The 16,918-nt window shown below is 36.0% G+C and overlaps 1 protein-coding gene across 3 annotated transcripts in view; it reads right to left on the bottom strand.

The window, feature by feature from the left end:
• The window catches only part of THSD7A (thrombospondin type 1 domain containing 7A), a 449,664-nt gene that overhangs the window by 92,048 nt on the left and 340,698 nt on the right, over nt 1–16,918 (bottom strand). For all 3 annotated transcript variants that reach the window (XM_086695294.1, XM_086695275.1, XM_086695285.1), the window contains 3 exons: nt 15,944–16,138; nt 7,553–7,787; nt 2,518–2,633 (listed from right to left, as the gene is read on the bottom strand). In XM_086695294.1, the coding sequence (XP_086551420.1) occupies nt 2,518–2,633; nt 7,553–7,787; nt 15,944–16,138 (546 nt within the window). The remainder of the gene's footprint in view (nt 1–2,517; nt 2,634–7,552; nt 7,788–15,943; nt 16,139–16,918) is intronic.

Genomic DNA, 16,918 nt, shown 5'->3' with positions numbered 1-16,918 from the left:
TCCATCTTCAGATATTTCACTTAAAAATGTGAGATTTGTGTTAGGTTTCAATTATATGATTATAAATGTAACCAAAAATATTTTGGGATTATTATTAAATGGCTTTATTTCATACTAACATGAACTTTAAGTATAACAACATTAAGCATAGAATTTGAAAGTACATGAATTTCATGTAATAAATAACCTTTTTTATTGTAGGGATGAATATCAAGTAATAAATTATTTAATAGTAAACAAATAATTACCAAAGAAATACTGACTGATAAGAAAGCACAATTCTGTTGCTGCTTATGACCAAATCAAATGATTTCATCTTATTTAGAGTTTAAGAAAATAAGAGAAGAAAATCCGGAAAAACTTTCAGTGACACTGGTTTATTACTAAGTTGAATACCATTAACATTATTTTAAAAACATTAATGCTTAGGGGTGCCTGGGTGGCTCAGTCAGTTAAGCGTCTGACTTCAGCTCAGGTCATGATCTCAGTTTTGTGAATTTGAACCCCATGTCGGGCCCCACATCAGGCTCTGTGGTGGTGACAACTCAGAGGCTGGAGCCTGCTTCACATTCTGTGTCTCACTTTCTCTGCCCCTCCACCGCTCACACTCTGTCTCTCAAAAATAAACAAACATTAAAAATTTTTTTAAAAACATTAATGCTTATAACTTTTTGCATCAAAAACTGTTTAGATGTCTTAAAAGACTTAAAATAAAAATTTTGTATTCTTTCTCACTTTATGGTTTAATTTTATTTGATATTTTCAAGGGTACCAAAAATTTTTTTAAAAGCATAAAATGGAACTTATGTTTTAACTGTATAAAATGACAATCACACTCTAAAAATAATCCATTATTAAATTTATAATCTCATATAATTTATTACAATTTAAATAATTTTCAACAATTTACAGTAGTTGTTAATCTAGAAGTTGACTCAATCTCTTTAGTAAGAGTCAAGAAGCATAAGTAAATAAAAGCATGAAAGAAATTTAAGAAAAACTATCTATTTGTTGGGAGAGTAAAATAAAACAATAGGAGACCGTTTCAGTGCCTGGGTGGCTCAGATGGTTGAGCATCTGACTTCAACTGAAGTCATGATCTCATATGAGTTTGAGCCCTGTGTCGGGTTCTATGCTGACAGCTCAGAGCCTGGAGACTGCTCCGAATTCAGTGCCTTTGTCTCTTTCTCTCTCTTTGCCCCTTCCCTGCTCATGTTCTGTCTCGCCCTTTCTCAAAAACAAACATTTGAAAAAAAGTTTTTTTTAAATAGGAGACAGTGTCACTTGTGACACTGAGAGAAAATGTGCTCAAGTATTGCATAAGTCAACTAGAGGATAATGAAATCTTTCTCAGCAGCAACAAGAAAGGACCCCATCCTGGAGAGTAAAGAATGATCAAAGTGTCTGCCATGATACTGAAAGAGTCTCTGTAAGTAATAAAAGCAAAACCAAACCGAACTGGGAACAAATCCTCATCTTGTAAAAATGCCTCGTACTATGGTAAGTATTGGAAGAGGTACAATCTGGCCCTTTTTCTCTTTCCTTTATTCCCATCCTGGAAGGTGGGGGAGGGTGTCATATAATTGAATCTGTATCAGTACTGATAAGATTTCCAACCCTCTTACTGACAAGAAATAGGTAGGCAGGGGCCCAGACCCACGATACAAAACAGATGAACATAGGGGAAGGGAAGCAAAAATAATATAAAAATAAGGGAGGGGGACAAAAAATAAGAGACTCTTAAACACAGAGAACAAACTAAAGGTTGCTGGAGAGTTTTGGGTGGGGGTGGATGGCCAAATGGGCAAGGGACATTGAGGAAGACATTGGTTGGGAGGAGCAGTGGGTGTTATACATAGGAGATGAATCACTGGATTCTAGTCCTGAAATCATTATTGCACTATATGCTAAGTAACTTGGATGTTGAAAGAAAGAAAGAAAGAAAGAAAGAAAGAAAGAAAGAAAGAAAGAAAGAAAGAAAGAAAGAAAGAAAGAAAGAAAGAAAGAAATATGGAGGGACACTACACATTCTTTTGGAATTAATGTTAAAGGAAATCTTATTAATATGATAAAGCCTATAATTCTTTCATTTTGATGCAGATCATAGATGTGCAGTTTTGCTCTCTAAGACTTCTGATCGATTTCTTGGGTGTTCAGAAAAATTTGATATTTATCTAGCTGTGCTTGAGGGAGGAGTCAAGGTTAGGGTCTCCCTACTCCACCGCCATCTTAACCCTCCTCTGCCGCCATCTTAACCCTCCTCTCAAAAGCATCTCTTATTGTGACTTACATCGAAGAGTCTTAAATCGGTTTTTGTTATAAAATTCATTTGTTTGATTCTTTAAAGTTGTATTATCTTCTAGAAGGAAACTAGAATTTTACGACATTCATGACAAACCAGGATTACACGGCCTCATATAAGAATTATAAATATTGCTCATCTAGAAGAACTTGGAGGTCCTGCCTGGTGAGTGGGTTTTCTAGGTAGGTAGACTTCACAACTCTAGCTCATCATACCTTCTTTACATGAGGAGGGGCACGATGTCCAGTCACTATATGGTGTCACAATACAGTCCTTCCTACAAGGAAGCAGACAGGGTCTCACTGTTTCAGGTCGAAGGCTTTCAGGACACCTAGAAAACGCAGAGGGAAATTACTAGGCCTCTTTAGTAACCCAGAAAACTACATAATTTGATGTTTTTAAGTCTTTCATTGCTAAAATTGCTAAAGAGTCACTAATCTATATTATTTAAATTCCAGGAGCCAGTCTGCTTTTGATAAGAACTATATAACTAGATTATTTCTTCCAAACTAGACCTCAAAAAGTTCTCAAGGCAGGATATATAAATTTAATAATAGTAATCGTACTATTAGAACAAAATATAATTTACCTTATCCCCTTATAATAATCTTTCTATTAAAAAATATTTTCTAACGTGCTATATAAGAAATTTATGGGAATTCAAATTACCAATTTAAGAACTAATTCTACATCTTTGTATAGGTAAATAAGCTTATTGCTGATTATGTTTCCAGGTTATTCTATGTTTTATTTTCACAAAATATGTGTAGCATAAATTTATAATGGAGTATATTCAATACATAGTGCATTTTCAAAAATGATACTATATTTACAGCTATATATTTCATAATAATAACAAAATAATAAAAGTGTACAGATCATTAGGATAGGCAGTTTTTTCCTTTAGTCCTGGTTTCATTTAGTATCTCTATTCTAAAGAATTATGGAATTTTAAATATTTTTATAAGTTACAATATGTTTTGGACCAAAAGAGTAAATATAAATAAATCAAAGATAGCCGATCAATTTAAAGAAAAATAAAACACCTTTCTTGACAAATTATAGTAAAATTAATCATCTTAAAAAATACAGTAAAAATATTTATTAGGGACATGAGAAATATGATGATCCAATATACTAAAATGTCTTTTTTTTTTTTGAAATGTCTTACTTTATATAAGCTTTTGCACTTTTTATAAGATAACTTTAGGAAGGTGATGTAAGAGTTTTAAGTATACTTTTATGTATACTTAAATGATTTTTCAATTTCCCAATTCTTCTCTGTATCTTCAAGATCTGATTCTACTATTGGTGGTCAAATGTTGATCACTAGCATTAACACTAGAAGAAGAGGTAAATTAAGGACAACGCAACATAATAGCATAAATTGTATGACTAAAAGTAACTTCCTGTTCTGATTCCTAAGAAGTTATCTTTTGATGTCATATAAATCTTTGACAAAGAAGCTAAGAGGCAGAGAAGAAATAAACTGAACAACTAGTATTACTGTTGCTGGAATAACTTGGCAAATTAGTGAAAAATGGGATTTAAAAATACTCCCTATGGGAGAAGCCAAATTTTCTGTAGGTCAGGATAAATTATCTTTTAACAAGTAAGTTAATCAGGATTTCAGAACTGAAGTATGAGTGAAAAAATACCAACATCATTAATCTCCTTCCCATAATTTCTTTATTGCACTTTGCTGACAGTTCACTTTTTATATCACTGTATTATAATAATTTATCTACATATCCCATCTCATACATAAATATTATGTTCTATTCGATTATACAGATACATGCTTTCCCCTTTCACTCTGTAACACTAGGGTTTATTTGGAAGTGGATTTAAAAATTATATATGACTCCACATTTCAAAAAAAATAATCTCCTTGTTGAGGATAACCTTGAATTTTCATTTTAAAAAAATGTCTATTTATTTATTTATTTTTGAGACAGAGAGACAGAGAGAGCATAAGCAAGGAGATGCAGAGAGAGAGGGAGACAGAGAATCCAGTACAGAGCCTGATGTGGGACTTGAACTTGTGAGTCATGAGATCATGACCTGAGCAAAATCAAGAGTTAGATGCTTAACTGACTGAGCCACCCAGAAGCCCCAACCTTGGATTTTCCTAATTGCTATGACTACTCAAAGTCATGGACAACAAAGAAGTTTAGATGGGAGTCATAGAAGTTAATGAATTGTTACAATTGAGATTATAAATCACTAGAATTTTAATTTAACCTGCATTCTTAGGAAACAGTATATGGCAAAACCCCACCTATGATACTGTTAATTCTTTTGAAATTATGCAATTATTGATTAGTATCTTTGGGAGCACTCCTTTGCAATGAAGCAATTTTACAACTCTAATAGTAAGAGAACAGGGATGTCTGGATGGCTCAGTCAGTTAAGCTGCTGACTTGATTTCAGCTCAGGTCATGATCCTGTGGTGTGGTTTGTGAGTTCTAGCCCCTCTTGGATCCTCTCTCTCCCTCTCTCTCTGCCTCTCCCCCACTTGCATGCATGCTCTCTCCCTCTCCCTCTCTCTCCTCAAAAATAAACATTAAAAAAAAATAATGGGAGGGGCGCCTGGGTGGCGCAGTCGGTTAAGCGTCCGACTTCAGCCAGGTCACGATCTCGCGGTCCGTGAGTTCGAGCCCCACATCGGGCTCTGGGCTGATGGCTCAGAGCCTGGAGCCTGTTTCCGATTCTGTGTCTCCCTCTCTCTCTGCTCCTCCCCCGTTCATGCTCTGTCTCTCTCTGTCCCAAAAATAAATAAACGTTGAAAAAAAAAAATTAAAAAAAAAAAAAATAATAATGGGAGAGCATTACTCAGTTGTGAGCTCTTCAAATTTTAGCCCTTTTATAAATCAATGGAATTTACAGTGTTATCGTTGACAACCTCCAAAATTCTGTTTTAGTTTAGAAATATCCACAGCAAGATACTTGGCTAACTGTGGAGAACAAAATTACTAACAACAAAGCCGTTAAATGAACACACAAAGATAAATTATACAGCCTAGATTACATCCAATAAAATGAATTCAGACTTCCTTTGGTGAAGCAATTGGTTCAGTCAACATGCTTCTTTTCTCCTTTGTACTGTTTGTATTTAGTGTTTGTGGTTTAAATCAAGGAATTGATTTCCCCCCAAATCTTATTCAAGGTCAAATTAAACAGATGTGATAGGAGTTGAAGTTTGTTACTCTGAGGATAGATAAGATCAATAACATTGATTTTACCATTGCAGAGTAATCTGTTTTATTAAGAGGAGTTTAAAACAATGTTTTTATTTGCATTTTTGTTTCAAATGCCTGGCACGGAAAAGCATTCATTGAATTTAATCTAGCTTTTAGGGATAAAGGTAATAACATTTTCTTTCAAATTCACAGCATTTGCTTAATTTTTCAGAACTTTAATGGCAAAGTAAGTGCATTTAATTTAACAAATCTATACATGTATCCAGGTCATTGAATAAAGGCTGCAAGGGCAAAGCAAATTTTTAATGGATTATTGTGGTGGTTTGACATGGGCTACAGGATACCCTTCCTATTGAATGATTTAATGACATTAATCCATCAGGCTCTTTCACACGTAAGTTTATATGCATGTATATTAGTGCTTGGGAAAAACAGTTTGGAACTTGTGTAAGTGAGGAAAATATCAACAGCAATGTTTGCAAAGTGATTAACAGTAGAACAGGAACAGAGTGAGCTTACTCATAGCAGATTGGCATGATAGCCCTCAATCCTGTGCCCAGTTGCTCAGGTTATAACCCTGGGCAGGGAATATTTCTACCTCCATACTTGTCCCAGCAAGACCTGGAATCCTCAGGATTTGGCACTTCTGCCCCTACTGTTACTGCCAGATAATTTTAATATGCTGCACGTTAACTTTCTGGGTTAGATTCATCACAACTTTAGCGTTATTTCTATTAAAATATTGGTTTGGGGCTACCAATTAAGGATGCGGAACAGTTTCTCAATTTATTCAAGTCTTCCTGGCATATCTTTTCTAATATTTCAGAATATCAAATTACATAGTCAAATAAAGTATGGGGCAAAAATATCCTTAATGTCTGGAATCCTGGCCAGGTAAAAACAACTCCTAATAGGAATATTATTTATGCCCTGAAGTTTTTCATACATCAGGTACATTATTATCATTTCCTTAAAAAACACTAGGAAGGGTCTCAAATTTTTAAGAGAAAATAATAATTTCTAAGATTTATTGAGTGCCCACATGACTATTTTTTGCATTAAATCCTTTCAATAAACATTGAAAACTAAGGCCAGAATCAGTTAAGTAGCATGCTGAAGGTGACACATCACAGTTATGCACCTGGACAAGTATTTGGAAATTATGGACATTTTAATACCAATGCAAAATTGACTGGTTTTACTTTGCGTGTTTCATATGGCTAAGAAGATATGAATTCTAAAAGATTTATGCTAAGTCTCAACAGATAAAAGTGTTTTTTTCCCCTGAAAGGGATACGTTTTTAGAACTGACTTATTAATTTTCTCAAATTGATTAGCTCAGTTATGCCATGACACGTTTCTTCATTTTATATTTTGCACAAGGTAGGTATACTATGTCAACTCTCTAGTTCTTTGTCCTCTCTCTCTAGCAAATTGCTTGCCTGGTTATTATACTACTTGTAACCACAGTGAGAAACGGATGGTTTTTCTACTTATCATAACACTCATCCTATCCCAAGGCTCTCTCTTAGAAGTAAATGGCTTATTCATTTAACCATTAAAAGATGTAATAAGTTTGGCCTCAGTATTTTTGATATAGTATTTTCCAGGGGAAATGAAAGGCAGATCATAGAATGCTACAGCCCAATTAAACTAGATCGGCAGACTCCACAGCCTACGGGTACATGGGAGGTCATGGATCATCTGCACTGTTAGGACTTCATATACGGTCATTATCGATCAGCCAGGCCCAGAGCAAGCACTTCCCTCACTGCCTCACTAGCTTCATAAAAGGAGAAAGCGCTACTAGAAAAATGAAAGTAGATAGCACAGAGAAATACTTCTACGGAATTCATAGATCCCAGGCACAAGATTCCGGAGCCGTTAGAACTTTGTTAGTGGCTGACGTTCAAAACAAACAAATCTTACTCTTGAGGACAGGTGTGACAAGCATTAAAATGCTCCATTTCATGAAGCAAGTGAAGCCTGAGCCAATCCCCTGCATGGTTGACCACAGTATTTACTGCTGTCATTCTGAAGCCCTTACTTTTTTGGTCCCACTTGGCCCACATTGACCCGCACACAGATGACTTTTCTTGTCTGCATGCCCACGGAGCAAGAGGCCTCCCCATTCCAAGTTGTAGTTGTGTTGAAGGACGATACGGAAGTGTCCTCGATGCACTGGCCCCAGGGGCCAGTCTGCCAGTGGTACACAGTACAGGGATGCTCATTACAGCTGCGTACCTCTTGCAGAGCACTGCTATTTGGACAGTGAACTCCACCTATAAAAATAAACAAAGAGGATTAGATATGGTGCTAACAGGAAACTTACTGTTCTCTCTCTTTTGGAATTAACGATAACAATGATACCCGCCATTTATTAGCACATAGCATGTGACCAGCATGCTGCTAAGAAGGCAAATTACATATTAATCTTACGTCATTTGGCATCCTCCAGGTTAAAATTTAAGCTATACAGTATACATGGTATTTGCCTGTGGGGGGGGGGGGCACTATGGAGCACCTTAAAGAGAGAGGCCATTGTTCTCCAGAGAAGCTGAAAATGAGGTACAAATGGACCCTATAGATTGCTGGCCCAGGGAAATGTGGGCACTGAGACTCTGTGCATGGTGAAAACCCAATGTGTTCTCAAATGTTATATTCCAAATTGAAAATCTTAAATATGTGTTTTGAAGTATTGCTTCTTTTAATACATTAGGCATTTGGGCAATTAGAAACAGGTTTTTTTGTGTGTGTTTTTGTTTCTTTTTTTTTTTTTTTTATCAGTTGATGCTGTCTGATCTTCTACAGCATTACTGGGAAAGCCATGTAGTAATGATAGTACCATATTTATTCAAATCTAAGATGTCACTGGCTGAGAGACATACCATCATTTTATTCCTCAAAGAAAGAGCAATGGCTACAAGTTAAACTATGATACATTGCTTTCTTTTCAGTCCTATTTTTTACTGATGCTTATTGAAATCCATTTGTATGATTTATTTACATTTAAAAAAATACATCACTTGATTGCATACATTAAAAGGGAAGACATTCCTCAATCTCATTTTCAGAGTCCAAATCTCTTGAGTCACTTTTTAACTCACACGAATCAAAGTTTGTTCTCCTATACAGAACCATCATCCTGTTTCCAAAGTGTTGATGATGTAGGATTTCTTTAAAAAGAGTACTTCCTGTTGTTTCCAGGTCTTTCTTCCCATCTCTAAGTTTTGATGCTGTTGCATTCTTAACTGCACCAGAAGTTGTCAACAAAAGATTTAAGCAAGCAACGAAGAATGGTTCTTTGCTGTTTTTATTTTTAGCAGACATATCATGGAATTGCTATTGTCACCAGGAATAACAACACAATTCACATGTACTAGCAATGACAACTATGTTATAACTTCTGTCTGGCTATAGTGGTTTTAAAACGCATCCATTGTAAGATGTAATAATTACAGAGATAATAAAAGGTAAAAGGGATACGTCTTTTAATCAATAGAATATGGTGTGAAGTTATCATTTTGGAACCATTTTTTATGTGCTAGCCTTGTTATAAGTACTCTATATGTGGGACATTATTTTATACCCCAAACTGCCTGACAAGTTAAAAATTATAAGGCGAATGAACTAATGCAACTTAAATGATGTAACAGTAACAGTTAAGAATTTATGGAGCTCAGTGTCTTACCACTATGCTATTTATAATGCCAATTATAAAAATAAAAAGCTTTGTATCGTTAAAAGCAGAGTCGGGGAGCAATTTATTGCTTACTTTATTGACAGTTTAATCAATTTGAACTTATGTAGCCTCTGAATTTTATTTTAGGGGCAGAAAATACCTGGTTGTTAAATAAGAAAAGGTGATTCAATAGCTAGTGATCCTAACAGGGAAGACAACTCCAAAATTTGAGATGTGGGTAAAAGTCATAAACAAAACCACACTCCGAGATGATCTTCAGTTATCACTTCACTTATAATTAAGGGCATCCCTCTAATTCAGCAAATAAATCGGTAGGCAGTTTATATGAGAATTTAACTGCAATTCAGAATCATTTATACAGTGGTGAACATGGGATCAACATCAGAATGAAGTAGCATTTCGTTAATGTCCCTGCTTCATGATGGTGAAAACATCTGTCACAGATCATAGCCTATCCTCCATCACACAGCTCAGTGACCCTGGCAGCCTCTGAAAAGAAGTTTAGGATTTGAATAGGAATGGATTCTAAAACATACTAATTGGATCGGGGAGAAGTAAATGAGCACTCTTATTACCCATTCCCTGAGGCTCTAGATTTATCCAATCTTCTCTCTCAGACAAACACATGCTATTTATAAACATTCATATGCACATTTTAGGCAACCATTTTAACCATACCTTAAATTTAATAGTGAAATTATTGATCTACAAAAAAAGTGTTTCTTTACTTACCTCATTTTTACTGTGAGTGTATGTATACTGTTTAAACTGTGATTCTAAAACTCCTCAGTTGTTTTTGACATTGGAATTGACTGGCTGGCTTTGGAACAAATAAGAAAAAAACTTCTACAACATCAGTGTAACGTGTTGAGGAACTGCAAGATGGTTGTTAAGTTTACAGACATAAAGGCTATTTATTTTCTTGCCCCAGTCCACATTAAAGCCACATCAGCAGCTTTGGACTGGTGTCAGGATACTCGCACAGATAAGCCCCAATGTATTCTTAATTAGAATGACGATACGGGAATTTTGAAAGCATGGCTTGGGGTAATCAGTCATTGCGGCATCCGTTCTGTTGTTTTGGGAATAATTTTACGGTAGAAAAATTGATAGATATAATATTGAATTTATTTATTATTTATGGGAAGATCTAATTCCAGACACGTGGGAATATTTCCATAGTACTGGGGAAATTATAAAATGTCACCCATGACAAAATTAGTGATAAATGGTATTCTTAAAAAAATCCTCTTATACATAAAAATATATGCTTCATACTAATGTGACTATTTAGGCTTTTTATCATTCTGGCAAGTGGACAGACTTTATATTACTCTGATGAAATTCTACTGTATAAAGAAATGTCCATGCTCATATAAAAACACCAACTACTATTTGCGAAACGTCTCTAACAAATGAAAAAGTAACTTTTCCTCCCCACATCAAGTCCCTAAAAGCTGTGTTAACATACATTTGAACAGAGCTATGGTGTTCCTGGGTTTCTGGCTCTGACATTGAAGTTCTTACAATTTAAATGGCTGAAAAGACTGAAAAGATAAAGGAACCGTGTTCGAAACATTAATACAAGCGTATTGAGTGTTATAGTAGGCAATGTTTATGTCCAGCGCTTCAAGAGATACCTAGCAGGGTTATAAATAGTTTTTGCTGCTCTCAAGGATCTTATAATGCAGTGGGGGAAAGTAGTAGGCATAGGCAAACACACAAATGGGTATAATTTTAGTCAGAATATAGTAATAATGTTAAAAGAGGTAGTATAATTGGGATTCAAAAGTATAGATTCCATTAGTTTTGGGGTGACTAAAAAATGCCTCAGGTAGAAGGCAATGAGATGAGTTTTGAAGGAGTGGGATTTTGACAAGCAGAGTTCTGGGAAGGGAGAGAAAAAAGGGAAAATTTTATTGAGGCAGAAGAAAAAATAAAAGGCAAGGCATACAGGCAGATATGATTTTGGGAATTTGCAATATTGATACCGTCCATTAGGGTGCAAAGTTCACACAGAGAAGGAACTGGCAGTCAGGATAAGGAAGTGGACCGGGTTCCTGCTAAGTGGCTATTAGTGTACTATGAATTATAGCTTTAAAGTGCTCATAGTTTTTACTGCTTATTGCAGCCCAAAAACCCTTTGACAGCCGACCACCTCTAAGTGAAAATCACATTGGCAGTGGCATGATTTCGGGGAACTGAAATGGAAGAATGTTAGCCAGAGAGAACCTCAGAAGATTCTGCTGTAGCACACCATCTCTACTCCTTTTCCCCTTTGTTTTTCCTTGCAGAAAGAGATAGAAGACTTCCCACCATGGAGTCTGCATAAATCTTGTTTGGTGGTTATGGAGGGACAGACCGACACAGCACTCCTGTTTCAAAGTCTAGAATGGGAGGGTGAGGAAGCGACAGCACTTTTACCTAGAAGGCAGAATTATGTGTGGATATACCTAGATAATGGATCCTGAGTTCTTCAGATTTGTCCAGGAATAAAAACGCTCCCTGGCCCTTAGGATTAAAAGCTTTTAACTGTGAAAACCCCAAGTTAAAATATAAACATTCCTCTACCCAATGTTTTGTACTTTAAAATACAATTTTTGAAGACTGCTAATTATTTGTGAAAAAAATTGGCACAACTCTATTTTAATTTGCATCTATTCTCTGTATGTTTAAAGCAGGTGTAAATACACACTAAAATTTGGCTGATGAAATTATCATATCAGGTCATTTTGAACTTTGCAAAAAAAAAAAAAGCTCATTTCTTGCTGTGTAAGGATAATTAACTATATAATGAGACTTAAGTTGTTATCATACTCAGTGGAAAACATTTTGGAAATCATGTTTTCTTTTAAGCTAAGTTTATTAAGAGATCTGCAACATGGGTTCAAAAAATTCGGAAGGCTACAAATCTAACATCAATTTTTAATTTATTATTCCAATTCAACATACTATTAGTTATATTAAAAATATGCCAGGATGAAGTGTTAAAACATTGCTTCCTTTTAGATCTTTCCACATCATTTTTTTTTCAGGGCTAAGAGCATCAGCACTTTTATCCCCTCACTGGGTGGCTAGGCCTGAGACACCAACGAATGACTCTATAAAACTCAGAGGAAACCAGGAGCTAGTGCAAGTCCAGGGAAAAGGGTCAAGGTCACATCGAATGGTCACTGCTATCAAAACAACCCTGGTTGTACACTTTGGCTACCACCTTGTGGTCAGCAAACCAGCGCATGTTGAGGGCCTGGATGGCCTTGTGAGCCAAAGAGGCAATGGAAAACTCCAGAAAAATCTTGGCATGATCTCTGCATCCTTTTCCTTGCATAATTTTAAAGAAGCTTTGGGACCCACCCAAATATACAGTTTATCCAATATAAGGAAGATTTTTACCTCAAGGTATCATACAAATCTAAGAAGAGAAATTCCAATTTTATTTAACCAGAAGTCAAGGCTTAGGAAGCTACACACACACACACACACGCACACTTATTTTTTTAAGTTGAAAAAAATATGTTTATTTTCTTCAGTATATTAACTACCTACCTCTAGTTGCTACCATTTGTATTTGCTTTCCAAATGACATTTGGATAAGAATCATTTTATGACAATTTTTGTGTATTGCCGATAATAGGTTACAAAGTGTTCCTCAAGACATGCACACACCATAAGAAGACGAAGTAAATCAAGGGTAAGACCAGGAGCTAGCACTCCTTTTTCTAGCACACAGGATTATATTCCCGGCCCACCCTGCCATGACTGAAATGAGGTTCAACTTCAAGCCGTGATTATATGATTTGCTTTGCCAATCAAATGGCAGTAGAAATGATATGTCACTTCTGGATGGAAGAATTTAATGCTGATGTTCTGAAAGCAGCAGAGAGACTCTTCAACTCTTCTTCCACTGGCATGGGGACGAACACGTAGGTCTTCATATGGAGGTTCAACACTCCAATGCAGACTGTCTTAGCAACTTACCCAGCACCACAGCAAAATTCCCATAAGGGAAAAATAATTTCTCTTTGAAGGTTTTGAGCTTCTCATCTGTTTGTTACTGCAACACAACTTGGGCTGCTCTAATTAATACAAGAGGTTGTGTAGTCTTCAGCATATAATGTTTAACAGTGAAGTTATGACTGAGGTAAATAAAAATGTATCTTTAATTTTGTGAAGCAGCATTTATTTTGTAAATCCAGATAAATACTTTGCACACAGATTTGTGTGTAAATCTGGATAGATACTTTGCACATGGATTTGCACAGAAGTTATTTCACTAGAAAACTATATGTCTAAGCATGCAATATATAATTCTAATAATGTGACTTTTCCCTTATTGTTATCATAGTAATTTTCTGATTTAGAAAGTGAAGAAAATTCATGACACTTACAAAACATTAATTCTTGGGGAATAACAGAAAGACCTACTTTTGTGTAAAATTATAAAGGGTTTCCTACTTAGCAGGGAAACACATTTTAAAACTTTGTGCAAACAAAGTTCTTAAATAATTTCAAAAATAGCTCAAAATTATGAGACTTTTTGTGAAAGAGAAAATATGTTTCAGTATCTAGCAAATAATCGGTACTAAATAGTTTTTGAAGGACAGATTCATTAAATACCTCATATAATTATACAAGTTTCTGTAGCTGTTATTAACAGAGACAAACATCAGCAGATTCCCTACTGACAGTTTCCTCTATGGTTTCCACGTAAAATTATGTTTTGAATTCATGCCTTTATGATTTACTCTATAAACATCTATAATTTTCCAGCACAGCTTGCTTATGACACAGCTACTAGACTTAATTAAAAATTATCGAAGTCTCACCCTTTCAAACTAAGAAGATGATACATACCAAAGAGCAATCATAAATTTCTGCCTTTAAAGCATTTCATGACCTTTCAGTGTGAAGCATCATGTCTATAGAAATAATGATCTGGTGAGTTCTGCAAGCATGGCAAAATCTCTGCCATGTGACTCACGGGGCAAAAAGTCACTCATTACTAGTCACACAGCAAGTGTCTGCAGAGTATAATAGATTTATAGGAAGCACAGTGACCACAGATCTAATTCTAATGAAGTCCAAGACATAATCTGAGCCGATAGAGTTTGAAGTCCGAATATAATCTATACAAGGTTAGAGTTATTGTTTGACAAGACAAGGAATATGACTTTCTAAAAGGTTCTATCTTTTTGTTTGGTTCCATGATACACTATTTTAGGGGGTTGCAAACAGTTAAATTTATATTAAGGTAACTGGAAAAGGTTTTTGGACACTTTAAAGACAATTATAAATTTTGCTACGGGTTGACTGTGTCAAACATGCTAAATTTTTCTCTCATGTCTTAAGACCAAGGTAGTTATATTTTTGCATAGCTATTATATTCACAGACAGCAAGTTTGGCCAAAGGAAAACACCGTCAGGTTTCCATCACGAAAATGTTTCACGAATACAAAAATAAAACTGGCAGCATAAAAATTCCTCCCCAATCTATTATTTGGGGATATACACACAGAGAAACACATGCATGCTACAAATAGAAATCATTATTTACATGTGCTAAATGGGAAAGAGGAGAAGACTCATTCAGCTTGATAATGTTTCAATAATATGTGCCTATATTCTTGAGACAGAACATGCCTTAATGTGATAGAACTTGATGACTTCTATGTTTTCCTTACTCCTATGATATTCTCAAGAATGGCAACATTAAGTATAACATATCACCCAGTCACACAGAGGCCGAATTAGCATTTGGATGTAAGCCTGAGAGACAATTACCAAGAGCCTTGTATTTCTCTACAATAAAGCTTATACAAGTCACGTATGAATTTATGACACAGCATGTTTTATTTCCCCAGTAGGATGAGGTGATTAAGGAGCAGCATATTTTAAAAATGAACACAATCAGGGGGACCTGGGTTGTTCAGTCAGTTAAGCGTCTGACTTTGCCTCAGGTCATGATCTCACGGTTTGTGAGTTCGAGCCCCGTGTCAGTCTGTGCTGACAGTTCAGAGCCTGGAGGCTGCCTGCTTCCATCCTGTCTCCCTCTCTCTCTCTGCCCCTCACCCACTTGTGCTTTCTCTCTTTCTCTCTCAAAAATAAAATAAACATTAAAAAAATTGTTTTTTAAATGAACGCGGTCTACATATATGAGACGTCTGGATCTTAGAACCTATGTTCAGTAACCTGAATGGCAGATAATACATGTAATTTTTAGTCAACCAATAGCTGTGCTAGTGTTTCTCTAAAAACAAACAAACATAAAAGCCAAATAATAAAAATCCCACCTTTACTATTGAACATATATGCCTATTTATGAGAAGGTAGAATGAGATTTCAAAAGCAAAAACTGACTACTGAAATAGAGAAAAATAATCAAACCTGACATCTGGAATTTGGGGAGCCTCTTTCAGACTTCTTCCCAGGTTTACCATTTAAACTGGAAAGCAATTATTAGGAGGGTAGAAAGGCAATGTGAGTTTACTTTTAAGAGTCTTTCTTCTTTTATTAAGGATCTATTTTCAAGATTAACTTTGGGGAATGGGAGTAAGTTGCTAAATATGTTAACAGATATTAAATTTCCTTGATTTCTGGGATTCTGGAAGTAGATCTCCGGAAGATTTTTGTAGAGCATCACCTCAACCAGGGAAGACAAAAAAAAGGGTGGGGGGGGGGGCACTCCAACTTTTGGAAGGAATCCAAATCCCTCGTGAAGCTGGTGGCCAACCTTACCTTCATCACCGGCATAGGCCAGAATAGATCGTGCTCGTATCTGTTTCCCTTCTGTGGTTTTCCCCGAGCAGGTGTGTGAGCAGGAGGACCACGCAGACCACATGCTGAGCACACAGTCCTTTGGGCATGGGGCATAACAGGCCACAGGGATGGGGAAGATGGCATCTCTACACAGCTGTCTGTCAACTTCTTCTCCTGGGGAAGACATCACCACGAACAATCTATCATTTTTTAAATAAATGTAAAATGAGCAATTGCAACCAGATGGGCACCAAGATAAATTAGGTTGTTTTGTTCTTAGTTAAAAACAAAGCTAAAACAAAGCGTACTACAGCCAGACGTTAAAAGAACACCAGGAGTAAATATATATCCTTCAGTGGAGCTTCTTTTATTATCAGAAGCTTAGGTGTGTCAATCAAGCACAGTGCTGAAAGTGTTTTTATACTACAGATACCAACCTGGTAAGTGATTTTTATATTTATAATATTAACCTTGCAATAAGGAGCATCAGTGAATTGTGTTCCCCTCTTTTTTTTTTTTTTTTTTTAATTTTTTTTTTCAACGTTTATTTATTTTTGGGACAGAGAGAGACAGAGCATGAACGGGGGAGGGGCAGAGAGAGAGGGAGACACAGAATCGGAAACAGGCTCCAGGCTCTGAGTTGTCAGCCCAGAGCCCGACACGGGGCTCGAACTCCTGGACCGCGAGATCGTGACCTGGCTGAAGTCGGACGCTTAACCGACTGCACCACCCAGGTGCCCCAGTGTTCCCCTCTTTATGGCATTGCTGGAAATGAGTCATCATTTACAGATAACAACTCTATCCATAACATGTACCATATGTTCTCACGAACCAACTCAGGTATCTCTATTTGCAAACTCTCTGTTTCACAGGGAATTTATTTTTGTATGATTGGCAACCTTTTTCTTTCATAAAAAAATATTTTGTTAGTTGGAAATAGCCAGGAAATGTGAA

The sequence above is a fragment of the Puma concolor genome, chromosome A2, assembly GCF_028749965.1.
Source record: "Puma concolor isolate L17-30 chromosome A2, mPumCon1.1.hap2, whole genome shotgun sequence".
Lineage (NCBI taxonomy): Eukaryota > Metazoa > Chordata > Mammalia > Carnivora > Felidae > Puma > Puma concolor.
The sequence above is the reverse complement of the archived record's forward strand: the minus strand, read 5'-3'. Positions and strand labels throughout refer to the sequence as shown.